This window comes from Suricata suricatta, chromosome 7 (genome assembly GCF_006229205.1).
Source record: "Suricata suricatta isolate VVHF042 chromosome 7, meerkat_22Aug2017_6uvM2_HiC, whole genome shotgun sequence".
Classification (NCBI taxonomy): Eukaryota; Metazoa; Chordata; class Mammalia; order Carnivora; family Herpestidae; genus Suricata; species Suricata suricatta.
In genome coordinates, this window is record NC_043706.1 from 45,873,532 (window position 1) to 45,895,600 (window position 22,069).

Genomic DNA, 22,069 nt, shown 5'->3' on the forward strand with positions numbered 1-22,069 from the left:
AAGCTGCTTAATTAGTTACATGTCATTAGTATATAGTACTCATTGCACATTTTAAAGAAAATATACACTATTTTTGAAATCAGAATAAAGGTGCTATTTGCATGATTTGTTTTTATCCAAATGAAAATACCTTGAGAACCAGGGGTAGAACACAAAAGAAAAATCAAGATATTTTGTCTTCAGGATATGATTTTCTTCATGATATTAATTATTCTGCTTTTGGGTAAGTATAATTTCCAATTATTGAAAATTCTGTGAGGCAATAAATGAAATAAAAGTTTACATATATAAATATATATAAAAATATATGAATAAAAGTTTATACATATAAAATATATATAAATGTATATGAATAAAAGTTTATATGTATATATATATGAAGATCTAGACAAATAATTGCCTCATTTGATTCTCTATAGAAGAGAAATATTTCCTAGTCTCATTCTTATTGTTGAGAATGTCCTTCAGCCTGACAGTATTCTGATTCGTTGAACCATATTCATTAACCAGTGATAATGTATGATAGTTCGTTGTGTTCTTGCAAAAAAAATGCACTTTTATGTTTTTCTGGCATTTCCCATGTGTTTAGTGAATCTGGAAGAATTTTGCAGTTATTTTGAGACTTTCCAAGTTTGACACGTCATTTAAATAACTACTGAAATTACTTTTCTAGATTATTTTGTTTCTGCTTTGATAGAAACAAGGAAGGTACACACAGCTATAATTTTAAGAAAGCTACATTTCTACAGACTCATTTTAAATAAGCTACAGAAATATTGGCTCCAACTACAGAATTAACATTATACTACCTAGTGCATTGCAGCCTTGGTTATATAATGCAAGTCATACAGAAAGATAGAAAGGAGGTATAAACAGTATTTCCTAGTTTAGAAGAAACCTTATTTTCAGATGCAATACTGTGGTCCTGTAAAAGAATCATTGTAGCAGTACTTACACAGCGTGGTTGATTCAGGAAGGAACAGTGTTTTCTTCAGTTAGTTCCATAAGACTATACTGCTGCAAAATAGGCTATCTCCATGCCTAAGAGATGAAATGAAATAAAACCGGAGTCAATGACTTTAATACATGTCATTACAAATACTGTCATTATAGTATAATGAATACTGACTTCATACACACTGTCGTGTAGTGTAATGAATATGCATGTATCAAGAGTTTAGAATATAAACTAAGAAGCAATTACTTATATTATTATAAGCTACTGCAAGAGTGGTTCTGAAACACCCGATGCCTTCAGGATGTTCACAGCCCAAATATTGACAAGGTAGCAGTAAACGCTCTAACTTCCTTGTTAGTCACACCATTCATGTTTTCCAGATATTTGTTACATTGTTCCTGCTGACATCTTTGCTCTGTCTGTAGTATCTTATCATGACCCCTCAGAACAATGTGACACTTAAAATGTAGCCTTAGAGAAAAACAGTACACAAAACTATAATGATTAATAAATGATTAATATAGCTCTAAGAAAACACACATTGTAATGTCTCTCTGGGAAAGTGGCTGATTTATGACACAGGAGCCGAGCAGAGGGCCTTTCAGGGTGGAATGCCTCCCGCTTCTTTTGTGTTGATTTCTCTGCTTCCTCAAGACCACCGGATCTGATTAAGACTCATTGATTAAGCCTGATCAACCATAATGTACTTGCCTAAGCAAGTTCTGTTTTTCTCATGAGATCACTCTCTGAACAATCTTGAAGTCTTTCATTGATGATTATCGCTTCCCGAATAAATACGGGAATGCAGAGTTGTCCTTCCTGCTCCCTTTCTCTTGCACCTGACATGTTTGTGCCTCATTCTTCTCCCATGCGCCTTTAAGGAAGGCGGAAGTATCTCATTGTATTTAATGAAGTTTGACTCACCTTCTCAGTCTGACCTCTTTCCCCGAGTGGGATAATAGGTAAGCATGGATTTTTGTTCAGAAGATCTTCTGCAAAATAAAACCTCTAGATCACATCCTTTCATTTTTTCCCCTGACTTGTTGGCAAGATTTTCTGCTAAATCTCACCTTCAGCTTTGAAATTCTTAGTAACCCTGTAATCAAGCTTGTATTAATTCTGGTGTTCTTTCCAACCTAGGAAAACTCAAAACCACAGGACACACTCCTAAGGTACAACTAGTTCACTTTGGGTATTTAACATTCAAAAAAATTAAGAAGCAATAGTTTATGTCAGTTTTTAGGGAATAATTCTATTTTTCCAGGAGACCTTTGCCTTATCCTCTAAGCTAATTACACCTTTTCTCAGATTTAGACTGTTAGGCCCGTTCTATTCACAGTACATCCTCCCATCCTTTGCTTTATTAGAAGCATAATTTGAGGGAGGAACACAATGGTTTCTTTAACTGTTCTATAGATTGTCAGTCTCCTCACTAAACATTAAGTCTAAGACGACTCTGTTTGCTGAATAGTTTTATTCTCTGCCGTTCCATAATCATCTAAATCCTTAAAGCTAAGTAAGTGGTTTGTTAATGTTCGCTGCTACCTATGTGGGAAATAGACATAGATCAGTTTGGACCATTTACAATGGTGTTTTCCCAACTTCAGTAAATGTAACAGGGCTACAAGAACAGTTTTGAGAGAAATGTAGGCCCAGGTAGTTTTATGGAAATCCTTCAAAGCCACGTGTAGACTCTTTCCTAAAAATGATCTTACTGAGAATGTATCTATAGTTTCTTGCTAATTCTGTGTTGACTGAAACTTTGTGATTGTTTTCCTTTTTCTATTTACCATTGTGGGCTTCCCCTTACACAAGCAAAGCATCTCTTGCACATCTCGAATGGTGAGTTGCCTCAGGAGTTAGAACTTCTAAGGACTCAGTAGAAGGGCAATCTGAATTCTAGGTATCAGGGAAAGCCTTCCTTAATTAAGGCTCCCAAACCCTGGGTGAGTGTTTACAGCTGTTCTTGCAGTATGCATATTCTTTAATGGGCAGCCATGGGGTTAGAAACAGATATTTAGGCTGAGTTACAGTGTCCTGAATTCTGAGATATTGTGGAAGGGAGGCAATGGGAAAGATGACAATTTTCAAACCAACTTTGGTGACTTCTATCCTTCTTCTATCTTCTTTGCTATTGCCAGTGATTGTCCTGCTGTTTCAGGTGAGTCCTCTAAGAACGATGAAAATTTTGGTAAAAAATATTGAAGTCTAGGTGAAAAAATACAGCATGTCTCCTACTTGTATCCACTCAACTATATAGTAATCTTAGAATTAAATACAAAACATTTATTTTAAAAGACCTACTGTGAATTACTGATTTGCAATGAATTTGTCCCTTCTCCTTTTTTACCATTTTTAGGTGGAAAAACTTTGTGGGTTTTCATTCATTGGTGCCTCAATTGAATGTTTGACATGATTGCAACACAGAGAAGATGGAAAGTTTTATATTTATATCTTTGATTAAAAGAATGTTCTGGAGATGAAGTTTTATAATTTCTTAAGTATTTACATTCAAGTATTAATAAATATTATAAAACTGTAAAAAATCTACATTTTTCTGAAGTATAATTGATGCTCAATGTTACATTAGTTTCAGGTAATTGTATATTAAAATCTCTGCACACAGGTTTCTTGCTCATACTTATGTTAGATTATGTTAAAAATTTGTTATCCTAAACAGTTTTTTTAAACAAAAACACATTTTCACAGATAGTGGAAGCCTCCATTCTCAAAAAATTATAAATGTAACAGCAATCTCAAAAAGCATTTTTTATTCCTGGAACAAAAAGAACCTTTCTTTCAATGGAACCATACAAACAAAAATGATCAATTATTATCAAAACTAAAAGCAAAATATTGGAAAACCAAGGTATATGTACATATATACACAAATATATATATAGATATGAATATGGTTTTTTTATTTTGTATTTTTTATTCAAATGTAGTTGGCATACAATGTTACATTAGCTTCAAGAATATGGCTTCTTAATTTTTTCTCTCAATGTCTCTGAAATGCTTTCTGAAACATTTAGTCTGCCGAAATTAAAAAAAGATCCCATGGAACGGTGCTCCCTAATGGTTAGAGCATAAATTATAAGTCTCCAATATTTAACCCTGAACTAGATGCTCAGTCTCTCTCTGCTTAAAGTTTTTTATTCATAAAATGGGATGACTTGCCTTGTAGTACAGTTCTAAGGATTAAATGACTTACCACTGGGGCATCTGGGTGCCTCAGTGGGCTAAGCGACCGGCTTTGGCTCAGGTCATGATCTTACCGTTCGTGGGTTCGAGCCCTGCATCGGGCTCTGTGCTGACAGCTCAGAGCCTGGAGCCTGCTTCAGATTCGGTGTCTCCCTTTCTCTGACCCTCCTCTGCTTGTGCTGTCTCTCTCAGTCTCTCAAAAATAAATAAAAAGATATTTAAAAAAAAACTTATCATTGGCAAAGTGCTTTGTTCAGGCGTTAAAGTGAGTTCTCATTAAGTTAAATATATTACTAACCCAAGTGAAAAGGAAGAGCCGTTTTAATGCCATTTAATTAGTTGAATCACTTAATAAGAACTTGTTGAGCTCCTGCAGCGTGTGAGGCAAGGTGTTATGTGTTGCAGATGCCCAAACTCATAAAGTGTAGTCAGTCCCTTCTTCAAAAAATTATGTGGAATACATGCAAACCCAGATAAAAATAGAGTAATGCACTGCGCGGTATCACTTACGCAGCTCTCCACTAAACATGAGTAGTCCTTACGCTTCCTTTTGCTACAAAATAATGGAAGGTGTACTATACCTTTAAGGTATTATGTAAAAGACAAAACCCAAACAAAACAAAAGACTGTATGTCAAAACCGCAGTAGTGATTTATTTATTCGCCCGTTTCATCACTAGGGAAAAGGATGTGTTAAAACCTTTACAGTCCAAGCAAGTGTTAAATACTGAGCAGATACCAAGGTGAGCATACTTCAGTGTCTTTCAGAACATAGCCAACTCACACTTTGACAAGGATATTGCAAGACTACAGGTGAGCAAAGGGCTTGACGCATTTATGGGACTGGACTGAATTTATGTAATCTATACGGTTTCCTTGAACTACTTTTTTCCAATGGAACTTTGTTTTTATGAAAATGTTCCTAATCCTAAAAGTGATAGTGTAGATAAAGCGTCCTTCTACTCTTAATAATATAGATGTTAACATAATTGGAACTTCCTTCAAACACTGGCAAGCACTTTAGAAAGACTGTCTCCTGTAGCCTTCACACACACACACACACACACACACACACACCTGACATATCCTAATATCATTTCCATTTTGTAGACAAATAATTAAGGATGCATGTGTCTTCCTTTGGTTAAAGTTTGCAGAACATTTATAATCAATTTCCTGGGACTTTCAATTATGACTTCTCACTGGTTGTACAGGAATTCAACGTTCTGTTTTTTCTCTAATGACTGATTATCCTGTTTCCTGACTAGCTTGCTTTCTTTTCTGTAATATGTGATGTTAATATTGACTTTCTATTGACAGAAAAAGAAACTTCCTGGTTTTGAGAATGAAGCTCCTGACTTGTAGCTGTGGATTTGGTTACATTTCTGCTCCTCTCATTGTGCAGTTTGTACTTTATAGTTTGTCTTTGAATATCATGTGTGTTAGGCTTTGTTCATAAAATGCCATAAAATGCAGCATCATCAACAAATCATGTCCTGTGTGCTATGTGCTAAATACTGAGCTGGGTCCTGGAATAGAGCATTGAGTAAAATGTAGTTTCTGACCTTCAAGATCTGCAGGAGATGGATATGTAAGCAAAGAATTCCAATAATGTAAAGTAAAACAAGAGGTTTGCATGCAGAAGAAAACACCTCAGAAGTGAGTCATTCATGTGATTATGTGGATTGAGAGGCGCTAGAGGAAGGCAGAAAGGGTTAATATCCAGTTAAGTCAACTTTTTTCTCAATTGTAGATAAATGTTCTTAATTGGAAAAGTTATCAATGCACCAATTTAAACTGTAGGAGCGTATATGATGAAAACTAAACCTCTGTCTTACTCCTTTGTTTTGTTTTGTTTTTGCTATGTGCCCAAGCAATAAAATCATAGCTTTAAACAAACAAACAAAAGCAAACCAAACTCTTAAACGTGTAGATATTTTCTGAACTATCAATTTTCTCCCTTGGACACCAACTCTGGATTCACCTTCATTTTATCTAAGTGACTCTGATAAGACAAAAAGTAATTAAATCTATTTTATTATATTTTATTCTACTTATATTTCTTTATGTTCTCAGACACTGTAGTTTGGAGGAAATTTGCTTTCATATATAGGAAGAAAGAAAGTTCTGCTGTCCTTTTTTTTTTTCTTTTTTTCTTTTTTTTTTCTCTCACTTTAGACCTCTGTGTCATTTGTCTATTAGCTCCTGGGCCATTTTTCCCTATTTGGCAGGAGTCTTTAGATAAAAATGTAGCCAATAGTCTCACGTATACTTGTTTCAGAGTGTTTCAGAGACATATAATTTAGGAAGTGGAAATAACCTCAGATTATATATAGTTAAATATATCAGTTTTCAAATAAAGAAGTCCAGAGTAGTGAAATGTTCTGCCTCAGTTAAAGCTAGATAGTGACAACATTCTCATTAGAACAAAGAACAGTTGTTTCCTTACAAAGTGATCTTTGTTCTATACCAATGGCTTTCAAATTTTAACTGAAATAAAAACATCGAAGAACTTGTTAAAACACATACTGCTGGATTTCCCCCCCCGGAATTCGTGATTTGGTAGATCTTGAGATGCCCAGTAATCTGCATTTCTAACAAGTTGCTGGGTGCTGCTGCTGGGCTGGGAAGTACATATTAGGAACCTCGATTTGACAGCCGGCACTTGAGGCCTCTAGTCAGTTTTCATGTAACTAATGTTAATCCCAAACTCCTGAGAATTTACTGCCAGGTATTTCTCACTGCAAACCGATAGTACCTTTTTTCTCCTGATGAGACATTGTCTTTCTATAGTGTACCTAAAGGCTTTATTTGAATATGGCTTGGTCTAAGAACTGAAGATTTTCTGGCCAAGTAATTGATTATCTAATTTTAGACCAGTTAATGTATGCATGCTTCTTAAAATATAGAATAATTTTTTATCACACCACCCTCATTTTCTTTATTGATCAAAATTATTCTCCATCATCATTCATGCTTACTTCCCCATAACTATCTAACTGCTCGTCAGGGTCTACAAATTATTTTGTCACAGTTTCTAAACCACTGATAGGACTTCTTACCTCCAGCTTCCTTTCCCCACCGTCTTTTACTACCTGAGTTTCGGGGGCCAGAGCAGACCTGCAGAAGTTACACTTTTGCTTTTCTCTTGCCTCAGATGCAAACTGACAAAAATCATCCTTCTAAAGAAATCAATGTCAACTAGTTTCAGAGTTTTAGGAATATAGTAAGAAAAATTAAATGCCTTGAGCAAATATAACTGCCTTATTTTAAAAAGAATGGTTTAACACTATGAGGTAATTTTTACTTTTTTAAAAATGCAATGTCATAATCAACAGCTATAATTAACACATTAAACTTATACCAATTACTTTCTATTAAAGGAATTACGTATGTTTTCAGAGAAAAAAAACACCTCTAACATTTAGACAAAATTTAACTAGGATTTTTGACAGAAATATTCTGAATCAACTACCTGTTCTGCTGGTCTCTGGACGGATCTGTACAATACATGAAAAATGAAGAATTATCATAAGACTTTTATAGAAACCCATCTTGGGAACATTGAAGGGCATCATGTTCTTTTTAATTGCTCTTTTCTTCTTTTATTCATAAATATAACGAAGAACAACATGACCACATTTTAGAGCAAGGGTGGAGTCATTATGGAAGCTAAAACTGATCTCTTTTTTTTCTTTAGCATTTAAACACATACATATTCAGAGCCATGTTTGGGTAGAGATTTGCTTTGAAATAAGATTTATTTGGGCAGGGTGGGAGGTTGCACCTTCCGAAGCACTTTGTGAGGTTTGAATCAATAGTCGGTCTTCAGGAGAGCTTCTGTATGATTGTGAAGAATTAGAGAGACTGAGAGCATCCAATGAGTGACATGAAGTCTCAACTTCTGAGTCTCCTTAACTCTGGGCTCAGAGCAGTCTTCAGCATGCTTGGCCACCTAATTTTTGAGGGGAAGTGGGTTCGGGACAAAATAAAAACGTTAGCCTCCATGTCCAAAAGTATTAAGAATTACAAGATGGTAGGGGTGACTGGGTGGCTCAGTAGGTTAAGTGTCCAATTCTTGGTTTTGGCTCACGTTTGTGAGTTTGAGCCCAAAGTCAGGCTCTGTGCTTCCAATGCGGACCCTGCTTGGGATTCTCTCTTTCCCTCTTCCTCAGGCCCTTCCCCACTATCTCTCTCTCTCAACATAAGTAACTAAAGTTTAAAAAATTTCAAAATGGTAGAGCATTAAAGCAAAAATAGAGCTCTTCTGAGTGTGGCTGACTGCACGGGTCACCCATCTGTGTCACAGAGCCTGGCTTCAGGTTTCCTCCTGGGTTGAAAGTTCAGTTTATCTGCAGAGGAAAAAAAAAAATCTGGAGATTCAGAGCAGAAACTATGCAAGAGTAAAGAAACTATGTGTGGAGAATGCACTTGTAACTTTTGGCAAATCAAATACAAAGTATCTCAGTGATAGAAGTTTTTCTTTATTAGAAAATTCACATGGAGAACAATGAAGGAGCAAAGTGTGATTCTATTAAAATCTAATATGGTCTTTTGAGGTGCCCAGGTGGCTCAGTCAGTTGAGTGTCCGACTTCGGCTCAGGTCATGATCACACAGTTTGTGGGTTCGATCCCTGTCAGGCTCTGTGCTGATAGCTAGCCCAGAGCCTGGAGCCTGCTTAGGATTCTGTGTGTCCCTCTCTCTGCCCCTCCCCTGCTCATGATCTGTCTCTCTCTGTCTTTCAAAAATAAATAAATGTTAAAAAAATTAATAAGGTCTTTTGGAAACCCAATTACCCACATCATCCCATAAAGAAAAGGGTCACACGTCATAAGCCCATTATTTGTCAACTCAGGTAAACACTTCATCTATGTTATGTAGTACTGACCACAATGAAACAAAGGCATGTGCTTATTTTTTCTTTTATTCATAGGTCTTTGAAATCTTAGAAGAATGGACTATTTTATTATAGCATTAAGGAGTGATACTGAATACTTGAAAGTGTGAGTAAGTTAACCTACCTTCAGAACAAGACTATTATTTATAAGACACATTTAATGTGCATAGACAGTTTCAATCCTTAGGAGGAAAAGTGTTTTTCTTTTAATATGTTATAACACATGTAATTCATTCATATAAATAAGGAGACCAGTGACATATACTCCTAATAGATAATGCGTTGTTGTTTTTTTGTCCTTGAAGTCAAGCTTGATTTACTCTTGCATGACAAATGGCTTCCATAATGTAACTATAGCCTCTCAATCCATCTAAGTCACCTGTGCTATTATCTAATCATTCCTGAAACTGCCCATGGCCCTACACAACTCTTCAAAACTTCATGTGTGGCCCTTGAAGGAAACACTGGAAATTAAAATGTTTTTTGCCAAGTGTATCATGTGGGGTGCCTGGGTGGCTCAGTCAGTAGTGTTGGACTTTGGCTCAGGTCATGATCTCAGGGTTCCTGGGTTCAAACCCCATGTCAGGCTCTGTGCTGGCAGCTCAGTGCCTAGAACCTGCTTCAGATTCTGTGTCTCCCTCTCTCTCTACTCCTTCAAGCTCTGTTTCTCTGTCTCTCAAAAATAAACATTAAAAAAAAAGCATGTCCACCTAGTGATTTAAATTTTTTTAATGTTTATTTATTTTTAAGAGGTTGAGAGAGACACAGCATGAGTGGGGGAGGGGCAGAGAAAGCAGGAAACAGATTTTGTAGATTTTGTAGAAAAAAAAGAAATGGTATATAGTTTTAATCAAGAAAGATTCAATATGAACATTTGGACATATAGTGATTTATTTCCACATGAGAAAACTCATATAGCCCATGCCATCAGAGAAAATACATGTGATATTTCAAATTTAATGTGCAAAGCCAGCCTGGCATTGTAGAAATAAAAAGGTTCCACAGCTGAGTTATATGCTGGCCCTAGGGGTTGCTATCTGCTGACTGAAAATAATCCCATACATGAAATTTCTAGTGGATGAGTTTTGCTTGAAGAATGAATAATTTTAGCTAACTTAAAACCTATATTTCACTGCCCTAATTGTAATGGATTCCATAATATAATATCTCTAAAATATGTTAAGAAATCAAGATATGTTTGAGTCTAAACACAAAAATAAAACCAAAACCAAAGCTTCAGTTTGCTGTCCTGCATGGAAGAACCGTACAAAGTTGTCTAATATAAGTAAGGCTGAATGAACTGAAAAATAAGCTCTGCTTAATTTTTTTAATGTTTATTTATATTTGAGAGAGAGAGAGAATGTGAGTGGAAAAGGGACAGAAAGAGAGGGACACACAGAATCCAAAGCAGGCTCCAGACTCTGAGCTGTCAGCACGAAGCTTGAATTGGGGCTCGAACTCATGAACTATGAGATCATGACCTGAGCCGAAGCCGTACATGTAACCGACCGAGCCACCTGGACGCCCAGGATAAACTCTTCTTAGCTATGTGAGAGCTGTGAAGCCGCAGGACAAACCACTGCCTCCAAAACTGTACAGAGAATGTAGACAGATAGATACAGATAATCACAATTTGCCAGAGTGGAAATCCATTAGCAAAACTGGGGCTGTAGTTGAGGAATTGCCAAAGGCTCGGGGTAGACAGTCCGAGAGAGGAAGACTTCATCTCAGCCCCTAGCTACTTGGTCCCCACACTCCCTTCTCTGTTTTAACTCCAGAAGGTCTGTCAAGTCCTCACAGTAAAGATCAGAGAAAAATCCCCTCACGTTTCTGGCTAGAGGTGGGAAGAAACTAGCCATTTCAAAATATGACAGAGCATTCTGATCTACTTAACAAAGCCTGCCTTCAAGAGAATCTGTTTTACCAGGGTGTAATTTGTGGGGGATTTCTCAGAACCTAGTGGACTTAGGGGAAGAAAAATACCCAATTTACATTGTTCTGGCCTTCCATATAAGGTAAGTTCCATACCAACTCAGCCGCCTAGAGCTCCTTTGTACCACCGAAGGGGTTGAAAACAAAACAACAGTCACTAAAAGACTGACACTGAATCATAGGTCTATAGGAAAATTCCTCTATGGCCACACCTTACCAGTATATTACTGAAGGCCTATTTACCACAGTTCCTTTTACTTAGTACATCCTGCGTGTCTTTCCACACAAAAATCTACACATAGATTATAACAGTTTTGGTCATAACTAACCCAAACTGAGATGCAGTCAGGATGTGCTTCAGCAGGTAATGGATAAATTAACTGTGGTATATCCTTAAGAGAAAGGAGCTGTCAAGCCATGAAAAGCTCTGGAGGAAACTTAAATGTATACCGTAAGTGAAAGAAACCAACACATCATGATTCTACCTGTATGGCATTCTGGAAAGGGCAAAACTGGAGATAGAGGGGGTGTCTGGGTGGCTCAATAGGTTGAGTGTTGGACCCTTGGTTTCAGCTCAGGTGATGACCCCCGGGTTGTGGGATCAAGCCCTGTATTGGGCTCCACACTGAGTAGAGAGCCTGCTTGGGGTTTTCTCTCTCTCCCTCTCTCCTCTTCCCTGCTCTTGCACATGCTCTTTCTCAAATTAAAAAAAAAAAGTAAAAATAAAAGAAAAACAACAACTATGGAGATAGTAAAAAGGTCAACTGTTACCAGAAGTTAAGGTCAGGGAGGGATGAATAGTCTGAGCACAGAGAATTTTTAGGGCAGTGAAACTATTCAGTATGATATACTATAATGATGGAAACATATCGTAACAGTTTTCAAAACCCTTGGAATGTACAACATCAACAATGAACCGCAATGTAAACCACAGACTTTGGAAATCATAATGTGTCAATCTAGGTTCATTGATTGCAACAAATGAACCAGGCAGTTGCTAAACGCTGATAGTGGGGTTGTGTATGTGTGTGGAGACTGGGGTCCATGCATGCTCTGAACTTCCGGTTCCATTTTGCTGTGAATCTAAAACTGCTCTAAAAAATATGTTTTCAGTATGCCCTCCCAAAAAAGCAAGTGACTCCGACCAAGAAAAAAATATATATTTGCTTACCAAAATTAGACAAGAAAGGATGACAAATTTAAAAGCTGGATTTTTAAAGACTATTAGTGTAAAACTCTGAAAATAAATGATTCAGCCCTCACTTCTGATTAAGATAAAATAGCAGGGAGTAGATACAGCTTCTCATCTGAACGAGTGAAAACCAGGCAAAATATAGGAAACACTCAAGGGAGAAGAAACAAGGTAAGCCCGCCCACAGTCGCGCTGTTTACTGTCAGGCCATGAAGGAAGGAAGGAATCTTGGGGTCTCTAAGACAAGGATAAGTCAGCTAAAGTAGTCTCTTTTATATATAAACTCATACGCTTTTCTAATTTGTCACTTTCCAAATATTTTACTCTTAATTTTATCAGACATCCCCATCTTTCTTGATTTGTTATCAACATGCACTAAATTAGGAAGCCCAAACTTTGTTACAATCCCTAGGAGAGACTTCTAATAACTAACTAAAATACGAAATTACTTAAAAGCAAAGTTAATGGAAACGTAAAGCCATGAAATATAGCACGTACTTTTTAAAACAATGTTTCTTCACAGCTTTAATACTTGATGTAGCTTGAAATAAGCTATTTAAATATAGGATTTTTAAGTAAAAAAAAATGCGCAGAAAATGGGGCACCTGGGTGGCTCAGGTGGTTGAGGGTCTGACTCTTGATTTCAGCCCAGGTCATTATCGCACAGTCGTGGGATCAAGCCCGGCATCAGGCTCCTGAGTGTGTGCAGCCTGCTTAAGATTCTCTCTCCCTCTGTCTCTCTCTCTCTCTCTCCCCTCTCTCTCCCACTCTGTCCCTCTCCTGCTTGCACTTTCTCTTCTTTCTTTAAAAAAATGCACAGAAAATAAGTGAATAGTACCCTTCATGTGTGTGTTAAGTAACTCAAATTGCAACCCTGTAGGAAACAAGCAAGTCCCACACTTTAAATTTGAACTAAAAACCCAAGGCAGTCCCACCATCCTGTGGTAATAACTTTATTTTTGGCTTCTTTTTAAAATTGATTTTGGGCACCTGGATGGCTCAGTTGGTTGAATATCTGACTTAAGCTTAGGTCATGATCTTGCCATTCCTGAGTTCTAGGCCCATGTCGGGCTCTGTGCTGACAGCTTAGAGCCTGGAGCCTGTTTCAGATTCTCTGTCTCTCTCTGTCTGTTCCTCCTCACACTCTGTCTCTCAAAAATAAATAAAACTTAAAAATAACTAAAACAATTGATTTTAACAAGTAGGAAACTAAGTATTTTTATGTATGTAATTACTAAATGTAACTATAAAATTGGGTCAAATATGTGATGGAGATCAGTGCCCTTTTTGTGATGAGCACCAGGGACATATGGAAATGTTGAATCGCTGTACTGTACACCTGCAACTAATATTACACTGCATGTTAACAAACTGGGATTTGAATAAAAACTTTTAAAATTTCAAAGAAATAAAAATTAAGTAAAAAAATAAAATTTCCATTACAACTATACACTATATACTATTTGTACACATATATGACATATATATGTATGTATGTGATGTGCAGATATGTGTATGTATATTCACACACACACAAATATTTCTTACTTTCTAGGTCTGCTTGAATTCTCTTCTTTCCCCCAATCTTCTAATTCAAGGCACTGATTCTTTCCCCTGCAGTTTTAATTCTTTCATTTAAAGGCTCTAACACCATTTAATACTTTGTACTTGCAGTATGTGAATTTGTTGCCTCTTTGACCTTTTGCCAGCTTATTTTCAACTTCATGTTGTCTTCTTAACTCATTTTACTTCCTTTATAATTTCTTTGTCCATGAAGTGTACTTAGTCTCTCAGTGTACAGAAACATGACCTCCAAGAGCTCTCAGTGTCTTCTAAAGTTTTAAACTCACCTTTCCGTTTGATGTTGTTTTAAATTCACCTTTAATTCTTCTTCTTTTTACTAATAGTTTCAACTGAGCCCATGATGATTCAGCCAAAGGTTGCCTTGCCCTTGTTCTCTGTGAGCTAGATATGATTACATTGCTAAGTTCAGGGCAAAGGAACTTCTCGTTCTCTTTCTCAAAGACAGGATGCTTGCTTTGGATTCCACTTTCTCTAACCAGCTGACTGTAAAATGTCAATAATTGAATTGATCTTCCTGCTCTTAGAGAAGAAAGCCAGGTGCAGGGGTTAACAGAGCCATTTTCCTAGCCTGAATCTTCGGATCAGCTCAAGAAGTGCCTACGTACCTGTAACCACCCTGGGAAATGTCACATGAGAAAGAAAGAAATCTTTGTGTTGACATTTTGGGCTAGATTGTTCTTTGTTGTGAAGGTTGTGATGTGCATTGCAGGTTGGTTAGTAGCATCCTTGGCCACAGCAGCAAGATGCCTGTAGCTAGTTCCTCTTCTAATCCCAGTTGTGACTAACAAAAAATGTTTCCATTCATTGGCTAATATCCTCTACAAGGGAAAATTGTCCCTGGTTGAGAATCAGTAGTGTAGAGACTAATGTAGAAATTGCTACTTGTAGGTGAGATGCTGCCTTAAATAAAAAACAACTTATACAACATGGCATTCGCATAGAGGTCAGGTGGAAGGAAGTGAGTAAAGTGGCATGGAAGGCTGGGAGGTGCTGATCATTTTTCTCCTGTGGCATTTGGTAAAGCTGTGTAGTGGGCACAACACGTTCCTGTAGAGCTTAAAGCTACAGAGAAAGTGTTTAGGAAGAGGCAGAATATCAGTACATTTTGGCTATTACATGTTGTCTTAAGCAAAATACTGCAATCCCCAAAACTGAGCATGTCCAGGAAATATTGGACAATCTCTTAATTGCCTGACACCCAAATTGGCTAATACACCAGGACAGTAAGTTCTCTCAGAGTTGGAAAAGCTCACTGTCTCACTCCCGCAAACAACACGAGAAAGACTGTCACTTGTTTTAATCACAGGTCTCCCTCCCATTTGGACTTTTCAGCCAAAAATAATGAGGGCGCCACAGGCAAATATTAGGTGATAGGTGTTGCCTTCCCACTGCCTACTTCTTTTGGAGGGCCACAAGTTAACTAGTCTTAAAATGAAGAAAAAGGAAGTGAGCCCACCAAAGTAGCCAATTAATTAAAAGCAAGAATCAGGAGAATATGAAACATAACTGGAAGATATTTTTGGGTGAGCTTCTTTCACACAGAGATCTTGATTCTTAAGAAAGTTGAAAAGTCACTAGTCTGGCCTTCAAAGGATTTCAGCTGTGTGATATATGAAGAAATCTTTGATTTCTTAAAACCGCAGCAGCAGAGAGGAAGCTAGGAGAGCCATGCGGTAGCCTGACGTGGCCCAACCCTCCAACATCGGCTTCAGAAGGGGAGATGGGGGATTAGGAAACAAGGAAAATTTCCTAGGGGATCAAACTTGGGGCCATAAAAGGGACAATGGAAAAGAAAGTCCCTCCCAGAGAAGAAAACCAGTCTAACCACAGAAGCTGTTTCACTGCCAGGTGAGGGAGCTTTTGAAATTCTGAGCCAGTACGCCTTGTTTCACAATCGTAATGAACCAGTGACTTTTTTTAGGTGAGGGTTTTTAATTCCAGCTTTCCCGTTGCTTTTCTGCCATTGGGTTTTGCGTGTGTATGAGTGTTGGAGGTAGGAGAGAAAAAAAATGACTGCACTAGACTGTTCTGTTCACTAGACTGTTGGGCTCCCCATGGGATAGCGAAAAGATTGTGCATCACCCAGAGATACTCAGTTTTGAGTGGGATGCAGTAACTGGACATTTCATTATATCTCTTGGAAAAAGGATATTTTCTTTATGTAGGAAGAAGGAAATATGGACACTCACACATGGATACTGGGGTGGCCAGAATGAAAGTCTATCAGGAGCCATTACTGTTCCCTTGATATTTATTGCCCCTCCACTTCCTTTTAGTAATAGAATCTGTTGATTTTTATTTATTTTTTAACTTATTTTTTTAAATTCAGAACTAAGTTAGCCTATAGTGCAACCATGACTTCAGGAGCAGATTCCTTAATGCCCTTTACCCATTTGGCCCATCACCCCTCCAACAACCCCTCTAATAACCCTCTGTCCTCCATATATGAGTCTCTTATGTGGATTCTGTTGACTTTTAGTTGAGTACAGGTATCTAGCTACAGAGAATACATTCCAGGCCTCTCTTGCAAAATAGGCTTCGTCATATAAATATTAGCCGACAAAACACAAAATGGTCAATAAAAAAAAATCCTGAACTTTTTGAGACGTGTGTAAGAGAAACACATTGCCTTTTTCACTAACTTCTCCTTTGGATTCAAGTGGTAAAAATGCAGACTGACATCACACACACAAAAATGTAACTTACTTATTTAGAATAACAGATTTGTTTCACTAGGTTGGTTTTCTAGGTGAGCTCATGGAGGAAAGTCCGCCTCTTTGCCCTGGACTTTTATGCAAGAAAATGATATGCTATAACCTTGTTTCAACTCCTGTAATTTTGGTTTTTTTGTTTTACTTCTTTTTAGGTCTATATCTTAAGTCCTATATTTTTCTCTGGGATTATCATGGCACTATGAATATTGTCCTCCGAAATATGCTGAGTTTGGGGCATATTAACATTATATTTTAAGTTTAATTATTTAATTAATTTTAGTGTAATTTATTTAATTTCTAGAATTGACCTGGTGCTATGGACCATGGGGCATTGCAACTGGGATAAGTTACCCTGAATTTTTACTCTAAAACTGTTAACAGCATTGCCCTGGAACAGCTCTTTGTCTACGGAGTGAGGTAAAATATTTTCCAGCAAGTATTTTAATTTCTTCTACATTTCCAAATATTTTCTTATTCTATTTTCTAAAAGGGAAGAATTTTTATATCCTTGTTTTTTTCATGACCATAAATATACATTTTTATGTTAAAAATCTAGTTTTAAGATTTAGCTGTTATATGTTATGTATTTATTAAAATAATATCTGCTTTAAAAAATAAGCAATTTTTTATTTTAAACATGGATTGAATTTGTAGTTCCCATACATGAGAGTACACAGACATATATGTGTACTATAGTGCATCCACACATACAGACATAATTCCTTTCTTGGGTTTCATTTCTTTCCTTTTTTTTTAACTTCTTGAGTTTAATAAATATCTTTTATTTTCTTCCTATGTAGTAAGAAATTTCCTTTTAGCTGAGCTTTGTTACTGATTATCATTTTTCTTGATTTATTTAGATACTTTTATTATTTAAAAGTTTTTTAACTTCTACCCCATCCTTCCCCAACAGTTTGGGTTTTCTTTTGTTTTCCATGTTTCAAGTAGTGAAACAGTAACAATGCTGAAGTAAAATTAAAAAGAGAGAGATTAAGCTTATTCAACTCACTTTAATATGCAATGTAAGAATATGCCCTTCCTATAAACCACAGCAGTAAAGTTCAAATGAGATCTTGAAGAGAGCAGGCAAGTGCATGACCAAACTGAGGTGCATTGCTGTACTGATGTAAAGAGTTCCTGATAGCTAATCTCTTAGTCATTGTATAGGGCTTGATGTGCGGGTAACTAACAAAAGTCAAGTTGAAATGTAAAGGACTAAGTTGATTTAAAGCCTATGGACAGGAAATAGTAGAAAGAGATATTGTCAATTACAGGTTGCTGAGGGCTTCCACACCAGGAAGGACTTTACCTTCCAGAAGTTCCAGACTAGCACCTCCTCCCGTGCTCACGTGGCTCACTTTATCTTCGGTGTTCCACTTGGCACAGCAAGTAGCAGTATCTCCACCTCCTATAATGGTGATACAGCCCCTGGAAGTGGCCTTCACAATTTCATCCATAAGGGCTTTTGTTCCATTAGCAAAGGCATCCCATTCAAATACCCCTACAGGTCCATTCCACACAATTAGCTTGGCGCGGGCCACAACCTGAGCATATTTCTTGTTGGTCTCAGGACCACAGTCCAAACCCATCCAGCCAGCAGGTATGCCTGATTCTACAGTGGCTTGGCCAACCTTAGCCATCTCCTCAAACTTGTCAGCAGTGACAAAGTCAATAGGAAAAGTAATGTTCACACCATTCTTATTGGCTTTAGCCATGATATCTTTGACAATCTTGGCCCCCTCTTCATCAAAGAGGGATGCACCAATGTCCATGTTGTTGAGTACCTTAAGGAAGGTATAAGCCATTCCACCACCAATAATCATCTCATTGACCTTGTCCAGCATATTTTTGATGAGTTGGATTTTGTCTGCCACTTTGGCTCCACCAAGTATAGCTAGAAAGGGTCTCTCTGGGTTTTCCAAGGCTCTGGCAAAGTATTCTAGCTCCTTTTTCATCAAGAATCCAGAGGCTTTCTGGGGAAGATTCACTCCTACCATCGAACTGTGAGCCCTGTGAGCAGTGCCAAAAGCATCATTGACATACATATCCCCTAATTTGGAGAGTGATGCTCGAAAGGCTTCTATTTTACCTGGCTCAGCTTTAAGCTTATTTCCAGAAGGGTCCTGGCCTTTTCCTTCTTCCTCCACATGAAAGCGTAGGTTCTCCAGTAGGATGACTGAACCAGTAACGGGGTTGGCACAGGCTTTTTCCACTTCCGAGCCCACACAGTCCTTTAAAAACAGAACATCTTTACCCAGCAAGGATTTGAGCTCAGCAGCAACAGGCTCTAAGGAGTATTTATCAGGCATGGGGACACCATCAGGTCGCCCTAGATGACTCATGAGAACTACTGACCTGGCTCCATTATCTAGGCAGTACTTGATGCTTGGGATGGAAGCTTTGATTCTCTGGTTGTTTGTAATCTGGTTCTTCTTCATGGGAACATTGAAGTCTACTCTCATGATGACTCGCTTTCCTTTAACATCCAGTTTGTCCAAAGTTAACTTCTTAGAGAGAGACATCTTGATAAAGACGGAAGCTGACACCTAGATCCCAATGCTGAAGAACCACTTTACTGCTGTTAGGAGGCTGGATGGGCGGTGCTTTCCAACGCCTTTCCCCTTGGCCCGCCCCTTACTTTTCATCACTAAGTCCCCCACAGGGCAGGTTAGATTGAACAGTGAAAAGGAAAACTGGCTCTGTGATTGGTTAATGGTCCTGTCAATCTGGACTTGGAATGTGTTGCCATGAAGTTTCAAACTGCCGGTGCTGAACCGGGAACCAAGGAGTGAGTTGGTACCAGGCTTGGAGTGAGAGCTGGGGAGGTGAAGAAACCCTGGAATAAGAATGGTTCTGCTAGGGCTTTTGCAGGTTCTTCTTCCATATCTCTTTTGACTCTTTTATTTTTAAAAACAAAACAAAACAAAACAAAACAAAAGAACAACAACCACAAAGGGGCGCCTGGGTGTTTTATTGGGTTAAACCTCCCAGTTCAGCTCAGGTCATGATCTCACGTTCATGGGTTCAAGCCCTAGTCGGGCTCTGTGCTGACATCTTGGAGCCTGGAGCCTGCTTCTGATTCTGTGTCTTCTTCTCTCTCTGCCCCACCCCCTCTCATGCTCTGTCTCTCTCTGTATCAAAAATAAATAAAACATTAAAAAAAAGAACAACAAAAACCTTGGGCCACGTCAAATGTTAACTATACTGAGATATAAAAACTGCAGTACCAAATAAAGAGGTGGATTGAAATGATGGGTCTATAAATTCTTATTTATTCAAGGCAATGTAGTGTGCTTCTGTTTTCCCTTACCTTGATAAATATTTCCATTACCAGCATAGCTTGATGTTAGCCGTTGGCTTTAGGTATCTTCTAAGGTAAGTGGGAGTGATTTGTTTTTATTACCTTGCTTATTCTGTCCTCAAACTACTGTGGGAGAATGCTTGGGGGCTTCTTTAGAAGAATTTCCTGAGACGAAGAGGGTAACAGGAAAACACTGCAGTGGCTTTTCTTTCAGACGACAAATTTATGGTAAAGCCCCCTTTTTTTCTCTTTTTCTTTGATTCACTACCTGTATAACTCAGAAACTGGATAGAAAAAAGGAATGCTTTTCATGAGGATGAAAATGTCTATTTGAATTGAAAATGAGTAAGAGATTTCATTTTAGGGGAAGGAATATATGGCCGATAAGCTTAATAATAAAAATTGGCTTTATAATTGGTTGATATGGCAGTTTCCATAAGTTGAATGAACTAAATACGTAACATATATTATTGACAAAAATATATTTAAGGCATAATCCAGTAGGATAACTATAATAAAAAAAAGGCAGACAATAACAAGTGTTGACAGGGATGTGGAGATACTGGAATCCTCACATATTGCTGCTAAGAATGCAAAATGCTGAAGCCACTTTAGGAAAAAGGTGTGACACTTTCTCAAAATATTAAACATGGAGTTACCCTAAGACCCAGATACCCCACTCCTAGATATATGCTGCAATGATAAAATTATACTCTTACAATGGCTAAAACCCCAAACCATGACAATAATAAATGCTATCAAAGATGCATAGTAATAGAAACTCACTTATTGTCAATAAAAATGAGCTGTGCTGCAGCACCGTTTTGGAAAATAATTTGGCAGTTTTTCATAAATATAAGCACAAACTTACACTATAAGCCATTAATTCTACTCCTAGGTATTTGTTTAAGTATGCAGAAAACCTATACTCTGAAACTTGTGTATGTAAATGTTTAGATCAACTTTATTCATAATTGCCAAAAACCAAATGCTTTTCAATTGGTGACATCTATACAACTCTAGATATATCCATGCAATGAAATATTCTCAAAAGGAATATGCTATTTACTTACACAAAATCATGAATACAGCTTGACTGTATTTTACTAACTAAAGAAGCCAGACATGAAAGTATGTAGACTTCGTAAAATTCTATTCACATGACATTTGAAAAAAGATGAAACAAAGGGATAGAAAACATATCAGTAGTTGTCAGGCTTTAAAGAAAGATAGAGGAGGTCAACTATTATTAGTCAAGATTTTTATTATGATAAAACTTTTCTATATAGCACTACAGGGTTGAGTACAAGTCAAAATCCATAGATTTGTACATTACAGACTGAACTTTAATGAATGCAAATAAAATAAAATGAACCAGGATATTGGGAAATCTCAGGTTGGAATGCAGACTAACAAATAAGCCAAACTGTATTACAATATATGACAAATACCATTAAAAGTGTTGGGGGTAAAAAAAGATCATTTAAGTAACTTCGAAAGAAAGTTTCTAACTGATAAAGCTGAAGATAAAAAGGACCATACACAAACGTAATCTTCTCATTGATAAATTTGCTTATCTGTTTTACTCTTGGAAGCTCTTTGATTTTTACTTCTGTTGCATGTTTCTTCTACTTTTAGACATAAAAAATTTCAGTAGGTTAGAACTCTTTGATTCAGTTGGGCCTACATGGATAATCCAAGACAAATTCCTTATATTAAATTCTGTAATGAGCAGAGACAGGCCGTCTGGTTGGAGATGTGTGTGTGTAACACACCGACTTACTGTGACCTAGGAAAGGCCGCCAAGGAGTCTTCAACAAAGGATACGGATTTGGCATGGTCAAAATAGATCTGAAAACCAAGTCTTGTAGTCGAGTGGAATTTTCTACTTCTGGTCATGCTTACACTGATACAGGAAAAGCGTCAGGCAACCTAGAGACCAAATATAAGGTCTGTAACTATGGACTTACCCTCACCCAGAAATGGAACACAGATAATACTCTTGGAACAGAAATCTCTTTGGAGAATAAGTTGGCTGAAGGGCTGAAACTGACTCTTACACTATAAGCCATTTGTACCGAACACAGGAAGAAGAGTGGGAAATTGAAGGCCTCCTATAAGCGGGAATGTTTCAGTCTTGGCAGTAACGTTGATATAGATTTTTCTGGACCAACCATCTATGGCTGGGCTGTGTTAGCCTTTGAAGGTTGGCTTGCTGGCTATCAGATGAGTTTTGACACAGCCAAATCCAAACTGTCACAGAATAATTTCGCCCTGGGTTACAAGG

The 22,069-nt window shown here is 37.4% G+C and overlaps 2 protein-coding genes and 2 pseudogenes across 3 annotated transcripts in view; 2 read left to right on the top strand and 2 right to left on the bottom strand.

The window, feature by feature from the left end:
• The window catches only part of LOC115296581 (cysteine-rich secretory protein 3-like), a 41,266-nt gene extending 40,187 nt beyond the window's left edge, over window positions 1–1,079 (bottom strand). The window contains exon 1 of the mRNA XM_029945045.1: window positions 956–1,079. The gene's annotated coding sequence lies outside the window, so the exon portion shown is untranslated. The remainder of the gene's footprint in view (window positions 1–955) is intronic.
• LOC115296578 overlaps window positions 1–22,069 on the top strand; it is a 76,449-nt pseudogene that overhangs the window by 48,477 nt on the left and 5,903 nt on the right.
• PGK2 (phosphoglycerate kinase 2) lies at window positions 7,904–19,102 on the bottom strand. Of its 2 annotated transcripts, XM_029945044.1 has the most exons (2): window positions 17,791–19,102; window positions 7,904–8,116 (listed from the first exon to the last, which is right to left on the bottom strand). In XM_029945044.1, exons 1-2 carry the CDS (start codon window positions 19,001–19,003, stop codon window positions 8,100–8,102), a joined length of 1,230 nt encoding a protein of 409 aa, XP_029800904.1. In that variant the 5' UTR covers window positions 19,004–19,102; the 3' UTR covers window positions 7,904–8,099. The 2 variants fall into 2 exon arrangements, with proteins under 2 accessions (XP_029800904.1, XP_029800903.1); XM_029945043.1 differs by lacking the exon at window positions 7,904–8,116 and having other exon boundaries at window positions 17,472–19,102.
• The window catches only part of LOC115295238, a 1,194-nt pseudogene continuing 594 nt past the window's right edge, over window positions 21,470–22,069 (top strand).

Bases quoted from the DNA above. Each gene is read 5' to 3' on its own strand.
- PGK2 (XM_029945043.1), bottom strand. From the start codon at position 19,003: ATGTCTCTCTCTAAGAAGTTAACTTTGGACAAACTGGATGTTAAAGGA.